The sequence below is a fragment of the Squalius cephalus genome, assembly GCF_949319135.1.
Source record: "Squalius cephalus genome assembly, chromosome: 5".
NCBI lineage: Eukaryota > Metazoa > Chordata > Actinopteri > Cypriniformes > Leuciscidae > Squalius > Squalius cephalus.
In genome coordinates, this window is record NC_137126.1 from 25,033,817 (window position 1) to 25,060,737 (window position 26,921).

The window sequence follows — 26,921 nt, forward strand, 5'->3', positions numbered from 1 at the left end:
TAGCTTGTTCCTTTAAGTTTGTGTGCACTGGAAATCATATTTATTCAAATAAAGACAAGCTAACACTAATTTTACATACAGCACACTGAAAATGACAAGAATATGACATAGCGGGCAACTAAATATAGTGCAGCATAGTTTGAAATCAAGCGTTCAGTTTGTTAATCGTGTGTCTCAAGTGAAGCTGAACTCTCCTGTCCGCATTCAATTTACACAGACCGACTGTCAAGCACAGTAATACGCGATCATACAGGCTGCAAATGCGGACTTCAAAATAGCTGACTGCTGGATTCGACTTAGCCTGCAAGGTTTGTGAAATTAAAATGTTTATTAGATATTTAAAGATTTGTTTAAATGATATAAATACGCATTTGCTGAATGCTGACAGTAAATAGGAAAGTATTAGTAGTGTTTGCCTTTTTGTTACTAATAATATAAAAGCAAACGCTATTATATTCTTTTGTATACAGTTTACTTTCTGTGTTTAACAGTTCTATCCAGTAAGACAAAACTTGTTAAACCGAGACCATAACTAATGAAGACGGAGAATGTGAGCGCTGTGTGCTCAGAGCCGTCCAAATAAAAGTCCGGCTATTATGAGGACATAGAAGATCACAATCTCTACGATTCACTTGAAAAGTAGATCATGGACGTTCACGATATAAAATCATCAGATTGCCCACCCCTACATGTCTCATTACAAATCTAGTGAAGTGCTGTAATCGTCAACTATGCAAATGTTGCAGTCTCTTACTCTACCTCGACTTAGGAAGCTGAATTCTTAGGACAGCCAGTTACTTTGGAGGAACTTAAAGGGGCGTTACAAGGTGCTAAGAAAAACAAAGCGAAGCGCCAAGCTTAAGGACCACACACACCGGGACGAATATCGGCGTGTGTTATTCGCCAGCGCTTTTCAACACGTTTTTTGTGTTCACACCCAAGCGATTTTCGCTGACGATGAGCCGAGTGAACATGCAAATTCATTCCCTGACATTAGATGGCGCTTAATACCACTCCATAACAGTTCTTTTATCAATATTTTTGTAGTCGCTGTCGCGTTTGTCATATAGTTCTTTATGTTCCGTCACCAACGAGACCAGCAGCTCTACATTCATCTTGCCTTGCATCTTCCTCGTCTTATTTCTTCCCGGCAGTGTAGACGCTACTTGGCGTATATCTTCTTCGCCGTTACGTATGTGTGCTCGGCAAGACCGTTTTGTGTTTGAGCGCCCCCAAGTTGTGTTTTAACTTCAGAAGCTCCAGACACGTGAGCAAAAGCGGCGATCTCATTGGTCGGATAGTTTTTGACGCGGCGCGTCAAACCAAAAAAACGAACCTGAGGCGTTTTTTAAAAAATGACGCTTTTACGCGTGGCGTTTTTCGCGTCGGTGTGCACACTCACATTGGCGCCCTTTGTTTAGTCACCAGGCATTAAACGTCGGCGAATATCGCGCGCGAAATTCGTCCCGGTGTGAACAGGCCTTTAGACAGGATCCCGGCAGAATTATTTCTTAAATATTTTGATCTACTCGGCCCTGTCTTCCTGACAGCCATCCACGCGGCAGTAGAGGTTGGGGCCTTTCACCCACTGATGAATACGGCACTTATATCGCTGATATCCAAAAAAGGGAAAGATCATTCAGATTGTGCAAACTACAGACCCATTAGTTTGCTAAACACAGATATAAAAATGTATGCCAGAATTCTGGCCTTGCGACAACAGCGGTATCTGAATTCATTAGTCCACCCTGACCAGTCTGGCTTTATGCCAAAAAGATTAGCCGCGGATAACATTCGGAGACTACTGCACGTCATTCACAAATCCTGGGTTGTCCCACTCCAGCTGCGGGTTCTTTCGTTGGAAGCAGAGAAGGCGTTTGACAGGCTGGAGTGGGGCTACCTCTGGTCTGTTTTGGATGTGTTTGGCCTTGTAGAAACCCCACAGCCTCTGTTATGACTAATGGAGTACATTCTCTACCCTTTAATTTACAACAAGGCACAAGACAAGGGTGCCCTTTATCCCCAATGCTATTTGCAATGTCACTCGATCCCCTAGCCCAACTGATAAGACAGGAAAATCTCTGTTCAATTTCAGTTAACTCTTACAAACAACACATATCACTCTATGCAGATGATATTTTACTGTTTATTTTGGATCTTCAAGTTTAATTTCCCCAGATACTGAAGGTATTTGAAAAGTTCAGTATGATCTCTGGGTACAAAATGGATTGGGATAAATCCTCTTTGCTTCCACTTAATAGTATGGCTAAGAAAGTTAGACTGCCATGCAATATTTCCATTCAAACTTCAATAAGTTACTTAGGCATTGTTGTTCATTCTTTCCTCCATAGTATACCTGATGCCAACTATCTACAAATTCTGACTAGAGTTGAACAAGATCTCCAAAAATGGACCTCGTTGCCACTATCATTACGTGTCAGAATAGCGAGTGATAAAATTAATGTTTTGCCACAAATCAATTTTCTCAGTTCCGTGATTCTGTTACATGCACCAATTTTTTTTTTTTGCCACAAACTCAATTCTAAAATTGGTAAATTCATCTGGAATGGCAAGCAACTGAGATGGAAATTTGAAACACTGCAGCGTGCAAAACATAATGGAGGATGAGCGCTTCTGAATTGTATTATAAGGCCTCTCAAATAAAATTCATTTTGGTAGGTGGGTAGTTGAATTCATTTGTGTTTTCATGTTCTCATTCTGGCATGTTTATTGTCAAAAAAATTTAATATAATAAAAAAAACAAAAAAAAAACAATGCAAATGTCAAAATAATGTGTAACTGATGCCCGCTACGTTCCTAAATGCACCCTTAACTCAGCACATGCACAGATGGAGCTCACTGCATTAATTTACTGTGAACTCAGATGAGCCCCTTTCACACAGAGATTCCGGAAAAAACACGGATAAAGTGACCCGGGATTTGACCTGGGTTCGTTTGATTTGGTTCATTCACACTGCCAGTGATTTTCCGGAATCAGAGTTGTTCACACACAACCTGTAAAAATCCCGTAAAGACACGTGACATCGATGTGACTCTCAGCAGCGTCTTAAGTTTGCTTATGAGCTGCGATTTCTCTCTCGAGAAACCATGCTTGTGTATTTTTTTCTCTGATTCGATCATAAACTTGCGCATTACGTACCGTTTCACAGCTGTTGAACAATCCCGGCTTCAGCGTCATCACTACGACACGGCATTATTACGGCTTTTGTTCACACACCGCGCGTTCCGGGACTGAACACGGCAATGTTACTAGGTCCCCAACCCGGCATCGATCCCGGCATCAATCCCGGGTCGTGTTTGCGTTCACACAGAAGGCGTTCTGGCAATTTACCGGCAATTTACAAATCGCTGAACAAATCGTTAAAAGCGCTGTGTGAAAGGGGCTACGCAGAGCTGATCGTGTGAGCAAAGTGCACACTTCTCTTTGCGCAGTGCAGTCAGACAGTCTTTTGCAATTTGAAAAGGACACAAAGCTTTATCGAGCTTTCTGTGTTAGTGTTTTTTTTACAGCAATGGCGGAAAACACGACATTAAAGACCTTTTATGTTATCATGAGAAGTTGAATATATTTTTGGGCCGCCCCGCCAGAGTCTAGTTAATGAATGGGAAGCACTGAAATCTATTTGAGGTGGTCAGTGTTGATATTGTGGCAGCTGCCACAAATATATCAGTGTATGGGAAACACTGAGGTTTATAATATTACAATTTGAATATTTAACTTTAATTCACAAGAGTGTGTTCAATATATTAGTTACTATTGAATATTGTTGTGCTATAGCAACCCTCTACACACACCTTGACAAAATAATTAAAAAGTAATTTTTTTAGTTTACTCGCCAGACAGATATATTTGAAATATGATTCCACCAAATCAGCTTAAATTTGTAAAATGGCACATCTTTTTAAATATCGGGACGTACACTTAACATCAGTCAATCAAGCATTATATTATGATGATATGATAATTAAGCAATATTTAATGATAGAACTTAAGTAATTAGAACTAAAACTTTGTAACCATGTATAAATGCATATTTGTCATTTTAACTGAACATAGGACTGGTGGTGGTGTTTAAGATATTGTTGGTCATTCAGTGTTTCTGTAAAAAAATAGATAATAGTAATAATTATTATTAAAAGATAATACTACTACTACTGATTCTACTACTAAGAAAAACAATATACATACAATGCACTAAGGATTGATGAGCTGCTGGGTTCATGGATATTAATTAGCCTCTAACACACACTGGCGAGTAAAATTTGAGAATTTATTAGCCAATGTCTAATGATAGAAATGATTTAGTCGCCCAGAGTGAAGATTGTCACATATGCGAGTGATTTACTCGCAATGAAGAGGGTTGTATAGAGAATCAAATATTGGTCTTGACTACTGAAATTTTGGTATGGTGACAAACCATCTCAAGATGGTGTACATAAATGGAGGTGATCATAGATTTACTTCACTGCAGGCTCTGTGATGTATAGAATGTGAAGGATTTTTAAGCCTCAAAATGTTACAAAAAACCTGCAGATAGGCAGAGCCATGGAGCATTGAGTCATTCTTGAAGAGACAGATGCCACATACTGCAGTCAATTTCTTTGATGTGCTTTGTGTCGACGTATTGACATCATTAGAAATCTCATGGGCTTGATTAGATTTGAAATATCTTTTGTTGCTTTTAAGAAGCCAGCACTTTTTCTGGAAAACCAAGCAGAACATTTGCTTAGCAATCCTGTAAAACAAAGCATGTTTCATCAATAGGTCGCACATTGTAATCTGAGACCATGAAAAACTTTTTGTACCCAAGACTCCTTCAGAATTTTTGGCTCTTGAAATGTTCTTATATATTTTTTCCTTTTTCTCTCTCTTCCTCAGGTGGTTTGGCAGCACGATCATGCCGTCGTTGAGGCCTTGATTGAGTAGCAGTGCTCCAGGCCCCTTCTGAGCCTCCGGCACCCCACCAGGCAGCCGCAGCATGTCCAGTTCAGGATTTCCCCCCAGCCAGGGGTCCTTCAGCAGCGAGCAGAGCCGTTACCCACCACACTCAGTGCAGTACACCTTCAGCTCCACACGCCACCCAACGGTCAGTACCACAGACACCTTCACCTACACCGCACGATACACTGCCAACAAACTACATAACAGGAATGGTGCTAAAGTAGAATTGTAACAGTAACTTTCCTTTCCCTGAGTCGCTTCCACAAGACTAATAGCACCACCTTTTCTTTCAGAGCAGGCCTGATATACTGCTGCAAACAGCTAAAATTACATGTACTTAGTTTAAAGGGATAGTTCACCCAAAAATTCAAATTAGCACTTTATCAACTAAAATAACTAGCTTCCGGCAGACGGCCATATGCATCAATTTACGCCAATAGAGTAACACTGAACTTGCCGCACAACGTAATGACGAACCCGGTTGCCCAGTCCTGTTTGTTTGAACCGTGAGAGGTTGCTCTCATTACGAGTCAATTGCCGTCATTACGTTGTGGGTCAAGTTCAAGTGTTACTCTTTTGGTGTAAATTAATGCGTACGGCTGTCTGCCGGAAGCTAGTTATTTTAGTCAATATTTTTCTTACACAAACGCATTGCTTCACTTCAGAAGACCTTTATTAAACCCCTGCAGAGCCGTTTCGAGCACTTTAAATATGAATAGATGCGCTTTAATGGACTTCTAAAGTCAAACAGCCATTCACTCCCATTATAAAGCTTGGAAGAGCCAGGACATTTTTTTTATATAACTCCGATTGTATTCCTCTGAAAGAAGAATGTCATATACACTTAGGATGGCTTCAGGGTGAGTAAATCATGGGCTAATTTTCATTTTTGGGTGAACGAGAAAGGTGTTTTGTAAACTTTATAAACAGGTAAACTTTATAAACAGGAAACAGGTTTGATGGGGTTTATACAGCCTCTGTTTATCCCTAAATGTCAATAACAGTAGGACATTAAATACCAACAACCCATGTTAGTTAGACATGTACTTGCAGGGCTCAACGCTAAGAATTTTTTTTTCTACTGGTCCAGTTGGGTCAGGTCGGCCATTGGTTTAAATTTTTACTTGCCCTGCAAAAATTTCCACTGTTTACCTCTTTCCTCCTAAAAGCCAGACCTAACCCACTTAATTATAATAATTCATTACATTTATATAGCGCTTTACATGAAAGGGGGAATCTCCTCAACCACCACCAATGTGTAGCATCCACTTGGATGATGCGACGGCAGCCATATTGCGCCAGAACGCCCACCACACACCAGCTTACTGGTGGAGAGGAGACAGTGATGAAGTCAATCAGTATATGGGGATGATTAGGAGGCCATGATGGACAGAGGCCAAGGGGCAAATTTGGCCAGGATGCCGGGGTTACACCCCTACTCTTTTTCGAAGGACATCCTGGGATTTTTAACGACCACAGAGAGTCAGGACCTCGGTTTAACGTCTCATCCGAAGGACGTAATTGTTCACCTCTGTATAATGAGTGCTGTGTCATGGGGTGTTCACACATACAGCAGTTTTATTGCTAGAGTGGATGTATTATTGGTTGTAGTGGGCGTTTCTACTGCTGGATAATATCACATTGATTGGCTGCGTAACTGCCCATAGCTTTTTGAAATCTTACCACAAATAGTATGTGTTGCTGGTGTCATGGACAATTCAGTCCACCTGATAAGCTGAGTTTGTCTTGGACCCCACAGAATAGCTGTTTGTAATGTCTGATCAGACAAAAATATTACTTAATATATTAAAAAATTTATTGTAATATAATTAAACATTTGTGTTGAATGTAGGCTATATGTAGAATAAAGGCTAAGCGAGCGGTTAGCTTGTAAAACCTAAAGGCTCGAATGCACTACACCCCGACTTCCGATCTGGAAGAGTCAACGCTAATTGCAAAAAGTCAGAGCCAGTCTGCAGATTGTGGGCAGTGGAGTTTGATTTTTAATCGGGTACTGAATAGAGTACCCATTAAAGGTGACATATCATGAAAATCTGACTACTTCCGTGTTTAAAGGGTTAGTTAACCTAAAAATGAAAATTCTGTCAGTAATTACTCACCCTCATGTTGTTCCAACCCCATAAGACTTTCGTTCATCTTCAGCGTCGGCCAATAGCGAGCCTACATGGTGACGTACAACCCAGATGCGCTGCGCTGTTACACTACGTGAATTCATTCAGGCCCACACAGACGAAAATTAATAGTTGAATAAAGTCGTTATTTTTGTCGTTTTTTGCGCGCAAAAAGTATTCTCGTCGCTTGAGAAACTTGTGGTTGAGTCACTGTAGTCACTTGGACTATTTTAACAATGTCTTTACTAACGTTTCTGGGCCGGCAAGTTTGGATCCCATAGAAGCCTATGGAGGAGTGATCCAGCTCTCAGATTTCATCAAAAAAATCTTAATTTGTGTTCCGAAGATGAACGAAAGTCTTACGGGGTTGGAACAACATGAGGGTGAGTGATTACTGACAGACTTTTCATTTTTGGGTGAACTATCCCTTTAAGTGCTATAAATGGTTCCCAGGTGCCGTTATCAAAACGATCCCCGTTCACACGGATCTGTGAAAACAACTAATAACGCTGTATTATGCATGCCAGACAAGTAGTTGCCAATGTCACTTTGTAAAGGAGACTACGCACCAAACTTTCCAAACTGTAAATGGTTAGTTCATCCAAGAATTTTAATTCTACATTTACTCACTCTCATGTTGTTTTTGCGTGTCACGCAAGCGTTTGAACTTACTTGTTCACTGCAGTATGCGCATCGTTGTAAATCTGTTCATCATATAAAGCCATCGTGTCTCTTCAGAAGACTTGGATTTGGATTAGACTACTCAATTGATAATTTTTACGATGCTTTCATGACATTTTTTGGATCTTTTAAGTTTTAAAGAAATGTACTTTAAATGGCGGCTTTCATAAATATCTTAATTTGTGTTTGGAAGTTGAATGAAAATCTTATAGGTTTGAAACAACATGACAGAATTTACATTTTTGGGTGAATTATACTTTATAGAGCTGCACGAATCTGGAAAAATTGAGAATCACGATTTTCTCGTTTCATTTACATTTATTCATTTAGCAGACTCTTTTATGCAAAGCGACTTACAAATGAGAACAATAGAAGCAGTTAAACTAACAATAGGACAACAATATGCAACTGCTATGGCCCTTCCCAGTTTAATCTAGCGCAATACATGTACTTTTATTTATATATATATATATATATATATATATATATATATATATATATATATATATATATATATATATAGAGAGAGAGAGAGACAGAGAGACAGAGAGAGAGAGAGACAGAGAGAGAGAGAGACAGAGAGAGAGAGAGACAGAGAGACAGAGAGAGAGAGAGACAGAGACAGAGAGAGAGAGAGACAGAGAGACAGAGAGAGAGAGAGACAGAGAGAGAGAGAGACAGAGAGAGAGAGAGACAGAGAGAGAGAGAGAGGTATAGTTATGGAATAGAATAGAATAAAGGAGAAAGTGGTTGTATTAATGGATCAAGTGTTGCCGAAAAAGATGCGTCTTCAGCCGTTTCTTGAAAATGGCTACGGACTCAGCAGCTCGAGTTGAGTTGGGCAGATCGTTCCACCAGCAGGGAACAGTCAAGGTAAAGGTCCGAGAAAGAGATTTTGTGCCTCTTTGAGATGACACCACAAGACAAGATTCTCCCATGATTCTGAACCGACAAGAGACAACTAAACAAAATAACTTAATTTACTAGAGGTTCTGACAAAATGTTAGACTGGGTAAACCCAGCCTGATCTGCCGGCGATTTGATTTGATTCAGCTCAGGCTGGAAACCTGTACATTTTTCTATCCTGCCTCCGTTACAAATCTGTGGGGACCAATCACAAACTGGCTTATCCACCTGGCGCGCTATTGGCGATGGCAAGCAGCTTTTTGTTTACATTCAACATGGCGGCCACCGAAGCGCAGCAACCCGTTGATGCCGCTGTCGCTGCTGTTTTAAAAGATTAAACCGCTGATTAATGCTACAAACCAACACGTTTGTTGACACGTTTCCTGCCTGGAGTTTTCGCATCACTCTGCAAAGTACGTCACCTGGATCGTTGGTCTGATTGGTTGAAGGACTATCCAATTGTGTACCGAGTCATTTGATCTATGCCTGTTGATCACGCCTCTTGTGCAGTAGAAAATACAGAGCGGACTCCCCAGACTAATGTTCAATCTTAAAAGATTGAGCTTGGTCTGGTGATAGCCAGACTGACAAATTGTTAATTGCTGCAGTCTATTAAAAATGTCTAATTAATTTGAATTAATTATTTTTAGCGCAATTTTCCTACGGACAAAATTGCGATTGTTAACTCATGATTTCTGTTCTGTCTGTGCGCACCAATCTTGCACTTCTATCTCCTCCTCAACCAGACAACCTAGAGACTTCGGGTTTTCGGCATTATGTTAAGGAAGGTCTAATCTCGGGAACGCACACACAAAAAAAAAAAAAAAAAAAAAAAAAAAAACATAAAAAGATTTACTATCTCTTAGTGTTGTGATCCCATGACGTCAGATAATTGCGCTAAAACACTCACTGAGTTTTTATTACTTGTTTAAATATGTTTGAATGAATGATTCAGTGACTCAAACATAAATACTTGACTTGTTTCATTGCTGGATGAATCAGTTTTTTTTAATGAATCTCTTGATGAATGATTCAATTACATAGCCTACATTTTTAAGTCACTTGTTTCCAACTGGTGGCGTAATGAAATAATTGATACAATCGTTATTTGAAGCGCCAAGTTACTTTCAAAAGGATTTGCTCTATTTTGATAGCTTTCGTAGACATCATCAGTGTTTATATCAAAGCTATAAACTTTTATTTCAGTACTTCTGAGATAATCTGAAAATTTGTAACACAAAAATAACGATACTGTGTGGTTGACAAGATGCTGTTTCATACCTATTCATTAACTCTGGCTCTCTGGGTCTGCAGCAGCGTCAACGCAGATTTGAATGTTCCGCTGTGATTTTGTCAAAGGTTATTAGAAGGAGGAGAATTGTGGTATTTTTAGGAATAAGATCTCGGGGGTGTATGAATCAAGGTTGCGATCTTTTAGCGATTAATCGTGCAGCTCTAATACCTTATAAATACAGTAAGCTGAGTCTTGGATAAAACTAACTCTGTATCGCAGATCATATCGTTTCCATCAATGATACATATCGTCACATTTTTATATTTCGATATCTCGATATAACGATGTGTCTTTACACCCCTAGTTTTGACTGCAAATCGCTTGTAAGCTTAGTTTCTCTCTTCCCCAACAATCCCCCTCTGTCTCTGATGAAAGGAGGCCAGAAATGGCTGGGCCTCAACGTTACAAATCAATTTGGGTATCACTGTAGTACATTCCTCAGAGCTAAAGAAGCAGAAATAAACAGACCCCAGCTGTTCTCTCTCCTTTTTGGCGCTTTTTCTCTTTTTTATTCACATTACTCAATTATTTACACATTTCTTGTTTGCAGACATGGACATGACCATGTTTGTTCTGAGGTTGTTAGCAGTTTAGAATAGGGATGTGTGAGACTAGCTGACAAGTCGATTAAACGATACTGCTGCTACTAGTCAACTTGTAAATACTAATCATTTACAAAAACATTTTTTAATGTTTTGCTTTATTTTTTTTTTACAAAGGCTAATTTACCGTCAAGTTAATGTTACATTTTTAAATTAATAAATAATTTTGAAAAGTGTATATCTGCAGCAGAAGACAGTCATTTAATTGTACCTCAGGTTTTGCATGCGTTGGTTCTTTCTGTGGTACTCGTGGCAGTTCAGACTCAGAGAAATGTTCACTTGGAAGATGAGCAAGGTGAGGGAGTATTTTGACAGTCTACGCAAAACTTTTACATTTTCTTCTATGTCATGTCAAACTAGTATATAACTATTAAAGGAGAAACATTATGAATGGAACTTACTTGACACTTGAACAGTTTCTATATCAACATCCTAATGAAAAGAAGGCGCTTAAATAATATATAGTTGACAGAAAATGTCAGGCTTTTTTTGCCACTCGTCATGTAACCAGATACTTTTCATACAATTTTTCATACTTTTAACCCCTTAACTGTCACCGTCCCGTATACGGGACGCCTAACTTTACTTCCCTATATTACTATTTAATCCTAATCTAATTATGACAAACTATATATCGTTGGAAAGTTCTAAGACTCCTAAATAGATATTTAGGACTGTTTTTTTGTTATAAATTATGTAGGAACAGAAATAGATGAATTTATGACAAGAGTGCACCTAAAAAAATCTACATAATAACAGGAGTTCTGACCTTCGTCACAAAAAGTTGACGCACACACTTTTAATAATTGATATGTTGGTTTTTATGCTAAAATTTCATTAGAAAATATATAATCTAGTATTTGTCAATAAAAAATTATAAAATAATATTATCTTCTAAAAAGTATAATATATATTATCCTCTAAAATATTGTATTATATTTTTTTATCGCTTTTTTTTATTATATTACATATTTTATTAGTTATCATAAATTAGGTATCATTTGAAAGCTTATGATCTCAGAATTCATCCTGTGAAAACTGTTTTGAAATTGGACATTGTGTTACCATAGAAACGGTACTCTAAATTATTTTATCAGGCTCCTCCCCTTTTGGGCATCCTTATGTTTCATAATTTATGATCAAAATATTTTCTAATCTTGACAAAACACATATTGTCAGAAAGGTCTGAGTCTCAAGGTTCCATATTTTGTGACAGAAGTGATATTTGGACAGAAATGTATTAATTTGTTATGGTAGAATGCATACAGTAAAATTCAATGGAATTCAATGACACCCGGTGGCTATTTTTGGTAATACGCCTAAACAAAATCTCATGGGAACTTCATTTTTTGTGATATCAACTTCAAATTTGGAACACAACTTGGTTAGATATTTGGCTTTGATTTTATAGTAATTTTTTTGTAAAACATATTTTGTAAAATATATATTTTATATAAAATAAAAATATTAAATAAATTATATTTGATTTAATGTAAATTTAAACTTCCATAACTTTTTCATACTTTAATTTTTTGAAGTGCTTTCACTTCAGCAATAATCTGCTATTTTTTACCTTTAAAACAAGACCAAACTTAGGTCTATACTCCAAAGCATTCTTGAATTACAACCATTTAAGCTTGAATAGTGCATTTTAATGTCCATTTTCAAAAAGGGGGGTGACAGTTAAGGGGTTAATGTTTTTTGAAGTCTCTTTATAATAGGCTATTGGGTTTGAACTTCTTGGTCCTGCGATTCCTTCTGACTCAGTTGATTTGAATAAATGCGTCTACAATGGCTAACGTTGCTTAAGTGAACACTCAAGTTTAATATACAATAATCATAATGCAAGGCAAGCACGGGGGCGGGGGTTAGACTAGTCGACTAGTCAGTTGCAAAGTTTCTGTTGCCATTATAAAACTCTAATGAAATTAGTTGTTGCGCATATCCCTAGTTTAGAAGCATCTCTTGCAGTTGCACAGATGGTCACAAAGTGTGAGTGGTTTCTAGAGGAAATCTGATGTCTATCTATTTCAGTGAGGTGACCTCATACCAGAAGATCTTGCAGTAATCCTGCTGTACCACAGCCAATTCAGACAACTGTGATTGCATTGTCACCTTTTAGCGATACAAAACTGTCTGATCAGTATTAATTTTATAACATTAAATGTTTTTCATTTATTCTGACAAGATCCTACTGAAAGCTCTCTGAAACTGAGAGATTTAAAAAAATACTAAAATGCTAAGAAATGAGTCTGATCAGTGTACGCTTGACATGAGCAAAGCCAGTCAGGGATTCCATAAGACCAACTAGTCGTAGTGAGAGAGCCCATGACTGGTCCGTTTTGTCTGTAGATTTGCACTGAATAATTGTGATGCATGAGCACTATAACACTTATTGCCACATTGATGGAAATAATTCTTTAACTTGATGTTGTTAAAGTATGTCTTTTGCACTGATTTTGCACACTTCTTTTTAACTGAACTTTAGTCAGAGTGTGACATGGCTCACACATGGCAGCTTCGGTTGCTGAGCTGCTCTCAGTCCTGCTCTGCTGGTGTCTGTGGTTTTCTAATGGTATGATGAATAGGGTTGGGTATTGTTTGAATTTGAGTAATTCTGCATGTGTTATCGAATCCACGGTTCTTGGAAATTGGTTCTAAAATGGACACCAGCCCTAATGATGAATTGAGTGATTATGATCATCTCATCTGTAAAAGGTGCAATAAGTGATCTGGGAAATGCAAACTTTATTCATATTTTGAATATTTGAAAATATTCAACCCCCCCCCCCCCCCCCCTTCCTGCCCTGCAAATTGCCCCCCAAAGCCACGCCTCCTCCAAAACACAGGAACACGCTCAGACCAGAAGCGAGACGATCAGACACAACGTTATTGGATTACATTGTGTGTCATGCACAGATGAGAAAACTTTACAGTATAGTGAGTAACAGTACCACAATAAAGAATGTAAACAACTGTTTGCCTGCCATTCTCGCTCTGTCTGCACATTGTAGGGCTGAGGAAATATGGGCAGAACTCTTTACTGCACTCTTTACTACTTCAGAAATACCTTTTAAAAGGTATCCATGTGAATTAAACATGGCACAATGGCCTTCATCATCACAGTATGCTAATGCCTATCTAGTGCAAGGGATTTCATCAATATGCTGATTGAGGACTGTTGGGACACTCCAGGCACAGGATGGTTCTGTCGGGAGAGACGGAGTCGTTTGCACCTCAATGACACCTCTGTACCATTTGATTCACAGGACATATGCTTTCAACTACATACTGTTTATTTACTAGTGTGTAATATGTATACAATTCTAATATGTAACTGACATGTTTGGTCTCATCTGACAGCTTATAAACTGAAATGAATGGTGGTGAACTTAATAGAGATATTAAAGTATCCTAATGTACAATGGTTATTGGTAACTATTGGTTAAACATGCATTGAGGAGGATATGTTAATGTTCTTCTCCCCCTCTTGATCACCACATGTTTGCCTCATCTTTTGGTTTCCTGTCGGTCAGTCGGTTTCGGTGTTGGTATTCCACTCATGTTTAACAATGCTTTGCTCAGGGTATAAGAAGGAAAGGTAACTGTTGATCTGAGAAAGGCTTTAACCCATTCCCGCACACCAGTGTGTAACCTCATACTATGAGAAAGGCACAACAGTGCATTATTTGTTACAACTAAGTTTTCTATACAGAATGTTTTTCCATTCTACTGTCTGTATATTATTTAAACATGTAACTTAATAAATAACTTTGCGTGCTTTAAAGGCTTTGAGAATCTTTCCTTTTATCACTGATGACGTTAAAAGCTAAAGTGATTATAAATTTTGTTCAGGTTAAATCCTACGTTTTCCTATCAGTTCTTGGAAAGACCTTTACCTTTAAAGAATAAGAGGTTAAAGAATAACAACAACTTTAATGGAGTCAGATTAATTATATTGGAGTCAGATAAATATTTGAATTATACACATCATCCTTCAACTGCCTTTTGTTCTGATCATTGGTTCAAAATAGCAGCGTAAGCTTCCAGCCTTACACTCTGTCTGCACAGCGTACGCGAAACGTGCTGATGATGTAGTACGTCTGCATGAACAGACTGCGCAGTGGTATGCAAACACACGTTGACTGACAGGGAGCACATGGTATAATTTCACTCGGACCAAATGAAATAATTAAATGAACATTTTTGGTTCTACGCCTTTTACAGATTATATACGTTTATAAAAATACATTTAGACTGCTTAATGACATAGTGATTGATATCAGGATATGAGGAGACTTTCAACAAAAAAAAATCTGTAGAGAATCACCTATTGCACCTTTAAGTGCGTGTTTTATAATGGCATGTTTTACTAGAACATAAAACACTGGAGATTAAGTGGAGTGTTCTGGTGTGGCTCTTTATCCCTTTAGTTCTCTCTCACTATCGTCTCTCACTCTTTGTCTTTCTGCCCACATGTCTTTAAGGCTTCTCTGAGCCCTCATCAGTGAGTTTTTGTTTTGACCAGTTTTTCCTATCTGATGTGTGTGTCTGTGTTTGTTTAGGAGTTCACGGTTCCCGACTACCGTTCCCCCCTGCAGGACCAGCAGCGCCGCAGACCTTCATTACTGTCTGAATTCCACCCTGGGACTGAGAGGTGATACAACCCCCACCACACATGATTTCCTTCTGAATATTTTGCTTGGAAACAAATTTGAAATGTTTTATGTTATGCAGGGCTGACAGTAGGCTTGTTGCGATAGTCGGTGTTACCGGTGATACACGGTGTTTAACCCACCTACCGGTCATAGCACTTGACCACCGGCACCATCCCCATCGTGTTGAAGTTTTAGCCTATAGTAATAAAGCACTTAATTCAGTTAGTGATTACGTGCCTTCGTAATTTAGCGTAAGCGGAACGAGCGCCGCAGTAAAGCAGCAGGTGTCCGATTTCATTTATCATTTGAGGATAGTGAGGCGAGCTAACTGGCAAAGGATGGCGGAAGATCTGGTTTCAAATAGAAATGCAAACGTGAGTTTAATTTTTATATTAGTTTTTTTTTTTTGCACTTAAGTGTCCAGTGATTATTCGGGTAGGCTACCTTATTTAATGAAGTTTTTGATGTTCGTTCGTTTCATATTCGATGGTTGTGCGTTTTTTTTTTTTTTTTTTTTTTTTTGCTGAAAAAGGCAGGCACTTTATTTAACGAATAGTGATTTTTTTATATATAATTTCTTGTTTGATACTTGCACGATGTGTGCAGTGGTTCATTTTGTTAATAAATGCACTTTAAAGGTGTTTCATAAGTGCTTTTGTTTAGTTTTTACATGGTGTGTTAAGTTATTATTCATTTTGCAATAAAGATGTGTGTAATACAAGCGAGTGTCTTATTGTTTTGTGTATTTTTATTAAGAATAAAATAAATTAACCCATGATTAATTCAAACAAATGCTACTGAAAGGCCGCTAATTAAAGTGAAAGTAAATTGAGACGTGTGCACGTCCGCATTTTCGGCCACCCGAAATCCCCGACACGCAACCCCGGTGACACCGGGATTACCGGTTTTTTTACACGTCGATTAACCGGTGGAAAAAATCCGTCACCGCAACATCCCTAGCTGACAGCATTATCACATTTCAGCTGTTGATTAATTGTCATAACATTATTGGCATTTAACTATTTAGTTGAATATTTATGTCACTCATTTATTCTCATTGACAAATGTATAATTTCTTTTCCTAGCTTTTAATAAATATTGCACAGTGTAGAATGACATTAATGTAATATTTTACATTTTGTATAAAATTGAGCATTAGTAATAAGAATATACAATAGCAGGCTATTGCTGTCCTAATTTCTTCTGTTAAACCCTCAAGCCTTTTGAGATTCTGTGTGTAGCTAAAAGTTTTGTTTGTTTGATATGCTCCTAATTCAAAAACTCGTAGTTCTTGATGAAAAACTTTTTGATGTTGATATATGTTCGGAATATAAATTGCACAATGTTGCGATTCTCAAGTAATTGTTTTTACATCAAATAATTGTGATATAGCTAATATTATGGAAATTGAACAGTTGTGTGGTGTTTTTAGTAATGCTGTTTGGTGCTGAGGTTTTTGAAGCATAATAATTTTAATTAGAAGCATCTATCTTGTCTCCTGCAGGCCGCCGGAGCGCAGACATGGTTATGAGCATCAGTTTCATACCCTCTCAGCTCAGCAGGACCAGGAAACTCTTGAGGCCAAGCGTCCCCGCATCGAGAACGTATCTGAAACGCACTTTACAAGAGCTCAGCCCACCGGCATCTTACTGGCCCCTTCACATGCCACACAGGACACCATCAGGACCACTGGAGAGGTCAAGAAGGTGATTAATGTACATGCATACCAGAAGGATACCAGTGTGAGATTTAAACATTTCCCTATTCCATAAAACAGGTTTCAGTTTTTATTTCATTTCTAGCTGCACTAATGTGCCAGATTGGCTGTTATGATTGTTTGAAGGCTTGCACTTATTCTTTTTTTCCCTCTTGTTTTCTGTGACAGGAAACCCAGTTTAGTGTGAAGGTGGAGACCTCATCCCCAGGTGGAGTTCCACAGGTGGGTGAGGATGCGGACACATCGCCCTCCAAACTCTCCAAAGAGGAGTTGATTCAGAGCATGGACCGTGTTGACCGTGAGATTGCCAAGGTCGAGCAGCAGATTTTCAAACTGAAAAAGAAACAGGTGTGTAGCCTCACTAAACACAGATGAGAGAGAGACTTAAATGCTGCTACAGCTCAAGAACTATTTGCTTGTTCATTCTGTAAATAAACAGCTTATGACCATTTCAGGCGCTAGTTGTGTGTTGACAAGGTTTGTTTGTTTAAATCACAATCAAAACTGCTGACTTTCTCCCTGTACCTCCCAGGGTTCAGCTTCATGTTACTGGTGAATTACACTGGTGCTCTCTGCTAGCAGCAGATTGGATTTTTTGTTGAGTCTTTTATCCATAAGCCTTGTGGGAAATGTTGCTCATCTGAGAGAGGCTTGTCACAACTCCCTTGTCTGTGCCTACTATTCTTGCTTTTTGATGCGATGCCAAATCCTTAAGGATTGCATCATGATAATCCCAGAAGCAGCAAGTGTACATATGCATTCCTCAAGTCTGATTGTAGAGATACTAGCATGCTGGTTGAAGGTACTTTCCCTTCTTTTGGGGGCGGCAGTGGCTCAGTGGTTCATGTAGGTTGTCTACAAACCGAAAGGTTGGTGGTTCAATCCCCGGTTCCACCTGACCAAGTGCCGAGGTGTCCATGAGCAAGACACCTAACCCCAGCTGCTCCCAACGAGCTGGATGGCGCCTTGCATGGCTGACACCGCCGTCGGTGTATGAATGAGAGAGTGAATGGGTGAATGTGAGGCTATATGTACAGCGCTTTGCTGACCATAGGTCTGTGAAAGCGCTATATAAATGCGCTTTTCTCTTCTAAATGCGCATTTACCATTCTCTTCTGGCATGATGAAGAAAACAATAACTCAGAGAAAAACCATAAATCAGTTATCTTGCTTTGTATAGTCATGTTCTCATAAAGACTGGAAGTCAAAGTCTCAGTTTGACTAAAATAAAAAATGTTGTCTTTATTTTTCCACCCGTTTTTTTCTTTTCTTGCTCATCAACCGCTTGATCTTCAGTTTGTTTTGTTTGTTCACTCATGTTTAGGAGATGAAATAAGTTTCACTTCAGCAGCAAATTTAATTATGCAAAAAAGTTTCAGAAGATAAGTCACAGGGGAAATATTTTGAGGATGTGTATGAATGCAATATTACACCTCTGCACATCTTTGAAAAAGTTTTGTCTGTTGTTGGCATGCATCCCTCTGATTAGTGGTGCTTGCTGAGGCAAGTATCACTACTCTTATTATTATTATTATTATTATTATTATTGTGCATACTTGGGGATTTAACTTTGCAGTGTAACTCGTCCCACACCATTTGTTCTACAGACATAAATGATGCTTCAATTTGTGTGCTAAAACAGAGGTTTGTTGTTACTTTTCGGTCACACTTTAGATTAGGGTCCAATTCTCACCATTAACTAACTATTAACTACAACTTCTGCCTCAATAAACTCCTAATTACTGCTTATTAATAGGTATTAAGGTAGTTGTTAAGTTTAGGTATTGGCAGGATTAAGGGATGTAAAATATAGTCATGCAGAATAAGGTATTAATATGGGCTTTATAAGTACTAAGAAACAGTCAATATCCTATTAAAGGTCCCGTTCTATGTGATCCCATGTTTCAAACTTTAGTTAGTGTGTAATGTTGTTGTTAGAGTATAAATAATATCTGTAAAATTATAAAGCTCAAAGTTCAATGCCAAGCGAGATATTTTATTTAACAGAAGTTGACTACAACGAACAGCTCGATTGGACTACACCCCTCTACTTCCTTCTTTAATGATGTCACTAGAACCGTAACCTCCGCCCACAGGAACACAGGTGTATTGATGGTGAAATGTCAACAGACGTGGTTGATGTTTATCTATAATCGGATACCGCAAAAGTTTAATTCGAAGTTGTTAGTTTGCTCTGTCCATTTCACCACGGACTGTTTTTCTAACCTGGGATAATATCAAGCAGACTTCTCTCAGCGTTTCATACTGACGAAGGGGGCAATTTCAACTATATTCCAGCAAGCGGTAAGTAGTGATTTAATATGGAAGTAGCGATCACTCTTCACATCGTTCGTTTCTCTTAGTAGGATGAAAATAATCTTACTTAAACTGTGATTAATATACAGAAAGCAATCAAAGAACAATCCCTTTCCAATCGCCCAAGCTGTGACACACAGCGCGAGTTTATCTGGACACTTGCCAAAACTCGTTATGAAATCAATGACGCTGTTACACTGCACAACGAAGCTCTTACTGTATTTATATACCTCATGTTTGCATTGGTGAAATCATTAGTGAGAGTGCAGGAACTGCGTTGCAATGATAAGATCTTTCACGTGATCAACAGGCTGTCATCTGCTCAATGCTCATCATCACTGCAACCTTTTATGTGATGGGAATAGATCTAAATACTTAAAAAACTTCTCACGATTCGTTAATCCAGATAGCTGTAATAGTAAAAACGTATAATAGCTGTAATAGTTAAAGTTTTCCAGATAGTTCCACATGTAATGCCAGATATTTCATATGCAAGCATGTCAGCCAATCACAGCAGAGGGCGTTTACACTGAAGTCTCACAGCAGACACGCCCCTTCAAACAGAGTGTTCAAACCAGGGAATGAAATCAGGCTAGGAAATATGCCTTTTATTTCTAAATTATAACAATTTTTGATCTAAAAAACATACTAACATTATAAGGGCACCCCTGGAAACATTATAAAATAATAAAAATAATCCATGGAATGGGACCTTTAATATGCATGCTAATAAGCAACTAGTTAATAGTGATAATTGGACTCAATTCTGGAAAAGTACTTTTCTAAGCGATAACTTGGATTAAAGAAGTTGAGCCATGGAACAGAGACCTTTAGACATTTTATATATATATATATATATATATATATACTTGTTTTAGGCTTCAGTGTTAAGATATATTGTCGTGTTTGTTGTCTCTTAGCAACAACTGGAGGATGAGGCAGCAAAGCCAGTAGAGCCAGAAAAGCCAGTGACGCCGCCCCCTGTGGAGCACAAACATCGCAGCATTGTCCAGATCATTTATGATGAGAACCGGGTATGAACACATTTATACATGATGTCTTTCTCCCGCTCTCTCTCTCTCTCTCACACACAAAGAAACCTAGCAGATTGTGCTCTTTACAGATCATGTGTTTAAGTGTTGTTAGAGTGTATTTAAATAGTGAGCACATACTTTCACAGGTCTTTTTTTTTTATCTTTTACATTTTGTTTTCAGTGTAATGTGTATAATCTAAGAGCATATGACTCTAAATAAAACACAAAGTATGAACAGTGAAGGTCTTGCATAATCTTCATAAAAACTTGAATATGGTCGATATACTGAAAGGTTTTTGTGTTTCTGCCTGTTTATTGATGTCTGATCTGCCAAGACATGTGGCCGGTTGTATAAAACTGCTTAGACTAACCTTAGTCATCTAATTTGTTTCTTCAAGATCATTTTTTTTAAGTCAGTTACATAAAAAGGTACATGGGGTTAATCAGTCTTTTTGGAATCAAATTAGTCAGACTAGTTCTTAAGACAGTCCTTACTTAGTGGCTATGTTTATGCAACTGGCCATAGTGATGTCTCGTTATTGTAATTTCCCTTTGTTTATTATTTGATCCCTTTAAAATTCAAATTGTCTATGTCTGCATTTGCACTGCATTGGACATCCACATTTAGTGATTATGTGCACGTGGCGGTTCTTGATTGCCTGTTTTGGAAGGAAAGGTAGCTGAGCACAGTAACTGATCTGGAACAGATGATTTGAGACTTGGAGGTAAAGATGGTGAGAGAGAAAGAAGTACAGATGAAGGAAGTGAGGCAAAACTACTGCACTCCATCTGGTCTTGGAACATCTCTGAACTTTCTGATTCCATGATAGGCAATTTTACACACGGACAACACATGTACTTAGTAGATGCTTGCAACTGTTACAAAAACAGATTGTAGATTTGGGTGTAATGAATTGTGGAATTGTGTAATAGAGGCGTTTCCCAGACAGAACATTGGAGCTCAGGAAATGGTGATTTTTGACATGTTTATTTTTACTCCCTTTCACCCTGGAGGAGAAATGAGTGATAAATTATTTGTGTGCTTGTTTCTGCTGTTGAAACGTGCACAGTTTCACACATTCTGTCTCTATCAAAGCTGGCAGTCAACAAATGAGAGCACAGTTTTTTCGTTTAGTGTGGTGAGTCAGCAGGCAGACTATCTAACCACAGGGACATACGTCTGTCTCTTTTACCAACATTCTCTCTCTGTTGTGTCACAGAAAAAGGCTGAAGAAGCCCATAAGATACTGGAAGGGTTGGGGCCTAAAGTGGAGCTGGTGAGTACTTTGAGAAATTAATGCAATTTTTCTGATGCAATAGATTGCGTGTGTGTGTTCATCTTGCTAATCTGCATCATTTCCTGTCTCTCCACAGCCTCTGTACAACCAGCCCTCTGATACTAAAGTCTACCACGACAACATTAAGACGTGAGTATCCGCTCTTTGTTAGCTTAGGGCACTTAGTGCGGTATGACCAGAAATCCGTTTCACGATATTTTTTAAAATTATTCCGGTTTCACTGTATTATTTTTTTTCAAACATGACTGGGTGTTAACCACGTTTTCTACTGATTGAGAGAGGAAATACTGTAGTATATTGACTTAGAATGCCCTATTTTATTAGTGACTATTGTAGAAAAAAAATCCACACTAGTATTATACAGGTTTGCAAGGTTGTTTACAAAGAGGTGCCAGCAGGAGGCGCTTTAGGAGTGGGTGAAATAGCGGTTTCCCCGGTAACGGCTGTACACAAAGCAGCGCAGCACTCATAAACGCTGCTTTATCAGGAAACATAAAGAAAGATTCAATTGAAATAACATCGAAACTTTCCTAAAGACGGATACATTCAGATACATTCATATAAAAACAACCGCGCCGCGTTTTGATTTTGAAACGTGCAGTGCTCATGTTTATTCAACGATGTCAATGCCAACCACAAATAGATTTTCCAAAAGGCTGTGTTGATATTGTGAACCAATGTATGGGAAACACTGAAATTTAATTTGACAGCTATCAATTATAGTTTAACCTATCCATCTTCACCGTCATGCTTAGTAACACATACAGTGGTGCCCTCACCACAGTGCAAGTGAAAAGGGACCCCTCTCAAACAGTGTCGCACCTTGTTCCGATCGTTGTTAAAGCGACATATTAAAAATGAATATCATAACAAAAATAAACACTGGTATTCGGTATGAACCGCGATACCGCCCAGCACTATGTTAGCTCACAGTAAATAATGCTAATGGTGACTTTGACATGACCAGTCAGATGTGTAGGAAAGGGATTGCACAGACTAGATGATTAGTTCAAATTTAGGCCTGGCTTCAGTTGTCCTTGTTTTTGTTTTTTTCTTCCTATGGATGCACAATATATCGGTAGTACCATGTTTGGTTTTTAGCCATTATTAGAAGTAGAAGTTTTTTCATGCATTATTTGTTAAAGTAATCCTTTGCCCTTGTTTAAGTTCAATCCTTAAAATCACTAATTTGATTACGCCCTTAAATGTAGTCTTTAATTTTTAATTAATTTAGACAAAATAGTTATTTTTAAATCAGTTATAGGCCAAAAATTATTTATTGGCTCAGAAATCTAGTGTATATACTTGTTCTGGTCGGTCACAATATTAGATGTTCGCTGTGCAAATACATGGTACATACAATGATATACAAATACGGTACATACAATGTATACAATACAAATACATACAATGATATTATGTTATCTATAGACCTTATTCACAGCAGCGCCATCTTTGAATATTTACCGGGAATGCAAGCGAGGCTGTGAGGGATAGACATACATCTCTTCAGTGGGTTGTACTGCTATTTAATGTGTTTTTGAATTGTTCTGCACACGAAACACTGCAAAAATATCTTTCCAAGCAATTTCAGTAGACAAAAAATTCCAGACAATATGAGCTGTGGAAAATAATAAGTGCTCTATGAGCTTTATAGAGCTTTTTACTGAATAAATTAGTAAATAATACTATCGGTCAAATGTTTATTTAGTGCTTTTTGGCCAATAAATTACAATCAAAATAAGAGATGGATAATTTACGATATTATTATATGTATTATTAACACTATATCAGTATTGATTTTTTTTTTTATATCATGGCTGTCGTCAATATTGGTATATCGTGGCACCCCTAGTCCAAGACAGTATATAGGCACCTTTGGAGTTACCTTTGGAGTTTCCCTTGGAGTTTCGAACACAAGCCAGAATTATTTTGAGTGTCTTTTAGAGGCTGAAACAAATTATAAGTGATTGAAAGACAATTATTTTTTTTCAGCAAGCAGCATGAATCTTGCAGTGCATATATGTGAGCTTACGTTTCTCATCTCAGCTGTGAAATACTTAAAGCTGGATCAACTGTCTGCTTGAGTGTGCTGAGTCGCTTGTAGGGCTGTCAAATTAAAATTCTAATTTCAAATATTCGTTGAATTTAAAATAAACCTTCACATTCGAATGCAAAAACGGGGCATTCAAATTTTAGGTGTGCGTCAGGCAACTTAATCAGTGGTGCACGAGATACGATAAGAGTCGTTTTTGCATTTGAATGTTTTTGTTAGCCTATCCAGTTGAACCTGCTGTGTTGGTCATTCAAAACATTGCAGAAATCAAGAAGCTCAATGCTGAGAAGATATTGGTTGCGTTAAAACTGTAATCAAGTCGTTCACACCAAGGTTATAGTTGTGCATTTTTTTTATTTTAATATCGTTTTCAATTTTGCTTTTAAAGATCAGTTTAGTTTTAGTTAGTTTCATTATTAGTTTTGTTAGTTTTAGTTTTGTTTTTATTTGAACACATTTCTATTTAGTTTCAGTTTTAGTAATTATAGTTTGGCAGAGCAAACAGAGACACTTCCAGTGTAGACCAAAGCAAGTTTAATTTCAGCAAAGTTTAATGTTTCCACAGATTACATCTTAATAATAAAAATAAAATAATGGTTTGAGATCAAATAAGTGTGTGTGTGTGTGTGTGTGTGTGTGTGTGTGTGTGTGTGTGTGTGTGTGTGTGTGTGTGTGTGTGTGTGTGTGTGTGTGTGTTCGTTCGTGGTATTCCCTACATTGTGGGGAAATGTCTCCACATGTATAATATTATTATCAGTAAATGTTTTGTAAAAACAAAGACAATAACAGCACCTCTCAGCCTGTCAACCTTCATGAAAATATGACATCTCTAACATACAGTACTAGTACATTAACGTTTTTTTGTGCTTGACGGACTTGTTTTGCTGTTGCACCCGCGTCTTGGCGTCTCGCGCATGAAACAGCATTCTAAACGGTCCTTCATTGAGCGCGTCACAGGAGAGCGGTTAATCACTTCAACTTCACTTGCGTGAAGCTCCATATACAGACATTTTCAAAAGCCACTGGTCAGATTTTTCGCCACAATAAAGAGCTTATTAATTACGAAAACGATTATTTATTTTTAGGGCTGTCAAACGATTAATCACGATTAATCGCATCCAAAATAAAAGTTTGTTTTTACATAATATATGTGTGTGTGGTGTATAATTATTTTCTATATATAAATACACACACATGCATGTATATATTTAAGAAATATTTGCATGTATATACACACACATATATTATGTAACACAAACTTTTATTTTGGAAGCGATTAATCGTGATTAATCGTTTGACAGCCCTATTTATTTTTGCTAATTACTATTTTATTTCAGTTAGTTTTTCAGTTACTGTTGTTAGTTTCGTTTAGTTTTAGCTTTTCATTTATTATGAAGGTTTAATTTTATTTCAGTTTACGAAACCCCCTGAACACGATTTATAGATTATCAAGACAGAATATGCTAATCAGTGACTAGAAGATTACACATAAGATACATAAATTCATCAACTAACAATTCAGAAATGTCCTGATGCATTCTACATGTTGTTACTTCTTGAGTCTATCCATCATTGTCTGAATCCGGAACATAAGGCTAAAAGTTTTTGAAATTTTCAGTGCATGTGTGTGTGTGAGTGCAAGCTGTTGTTTTTCAGTTTTTCAGCCATTTTGACAGACCTGGTCACTTACATGATGTAAACAATGTTGGTTTGTAAACAAGTAGTCATGCAAGCCTTAATATGGACAAAATAATGGTCTCTCCTGATTTCCCTGTAGCAGACACACACAGAAGGATCAGTCTGATACTTGCCTCTGTCTGTGTGTGTGTCTATCTGTCTCTACTTGTGTGGTTATCACTGGTGGAAAGTCTGTCTGTGTTGGTGAGTTAAATTGAAACTGTTGCATGTATGTAGACAGGTCAAGGTCAGTCGGTGAGTCTGTCTATGTGTTGCATCTGGCTCAGACAGATTTCTATTATAAAAGCTGTTTTTTTTTTAACATTCCTGTTCTTCATAAAATCCTGAAAAAATGCATTACAATTTCCAAAAACAGCACAACCAATTTCAGCATTGATAATAAGAAGAAATGTTTCTTGAGCACCAAATCAGCATATTAGAATGATTAATGAAGGATCATGTGACACTGAAGACTGGAGTAATCATGCTGAAAATGCAGCTTTGCCATCACAGCAATACATTACATTTTTAAAATATATAAAAATAGAAAACAGATATTTTAAACTGAAATATCTGAAATAACACAATATTTTGACAAAAAATGTTTCTGTATTTTTATTCAAATAAATGCAAATAAATGAGACTGACCCCAAGCTTTTGCACAGTAATGTAGATAAACGTGAACAAATAAACACATTGATGCCCTTAAATTAATTTGGATGTTATAATATGTTATCAAACTAGGAGTAAAAGTCATTAACATTTTAACAAATTTTTTATGGTGCTTTTATCCAAAACAACAAAAGCGACTCATGAAAGACCGTAACAGGAGAAGTGCCAGAGAAAGATGAAGATGAAGATGAGACAAAAGGAAGAGAGTAGAGAGGGTTTTTAAAGAGTAAGAAAGCAAACGCACTAAGGTCCTGTTTACGCCTGATATTAAGTTCTGATCACAAGTGGATGACTTGTGTAAACGGAATCTAAAACGTTTTGAGATTGTCCACTTTCGACCACTTCCAGAGGTAGTCGGAAACGCATTCGACCAGATTGCTTTCATAGTGTAGATGCTCGTGTGGTCAAATGCACAGCCACAAAAGACCACCTGCTCTCCGCCTACTGACCTAATGCGTAAACATTATGGGAAACGCGCTAGCCAGACAGGATTTAAACTGAAGACCCAAGTTCAGTTTGAAGATGAAAACATACCAAGCACAATGTTCGCTCACTCTGACTCATCGCGTTCAATGTGTTCTTGCGGCTATCAGAGCAGAAACAAATGATAATACTCTCTGTATGTTTTTCCGTTGTTTTTGGTTGCGTTCATTTGTAAATTGCGTGAACTTTTTCCGTCCATTAGATCGAAAGATCTGAAAAAGCCAATATATTTACTCACCCATATATCCTCCCCTCGAAGAAATCAGGATAGAAGTGATCAAAAGTGGGCAAAAGAGATGGATTAAAACACAAGGTGTAAACGGTAACGTGTCGTCTTCGTATACTTGTGATCTGATCAACCAAAACGCATCTTAATACCTGGTGTAAAGAGGGCCTAAAAGTCAAGTGTCTTGAAGCATTTTTTTGAAAGTA

At 37.8% G+C, this 26,921-nt stretch overlaps 1 protein-coding gene across 18 annotated transcripts in view; it reads left to right on the forward strand.

Annotated features, from left to right (window-relative positions):
- ncor1 (nuclear receptor corepressor 1) overlaps positions 1 to 26,921 on the forward strand; it is a 124,499-nt gene that overhangs the window by 10,086 nt on the left and 87,492 nt on the right. For all 18 annotated transcript variants that reach the window (XM_079871427.1, XM_079871425.1, XM_079871443.1 and 15 more), the window contains exons 2-8: positions 4,901 to 5,108; positions 15,144 to 15,235; positions 16,741 to 16,942; positions 17,122 to 17,301; positions 20,190 to 20,303; positions 21,524 to 21,580; positions 21,678 to 21,730. In XM_079871427.1, coding sequence (XP_079727553.1) covers positions 5,001 to 5,108; positions 15,144 to 15,235; positions 16,741 to 16,942; positions 17,122 to 17,301; positions 20,190 to 20,303; positions 21,524 to 21,580; positions 21,678 to 21,730 — 806 coding nt within the window. In that variant the 5' untranslated portion in view covers positions 4,901 to 5,000. The remainder of the gene's footprint in view (positions 1 to 4,900; positions 5,109 to 15,143; positions 15,236 to 16,740; positions 16,943 to 17,121; positions 17,302 to 20,189; positions 20,304 to 21,523; positions 21,581 to 21,677; positions 21,731 to 26,921) is intronic.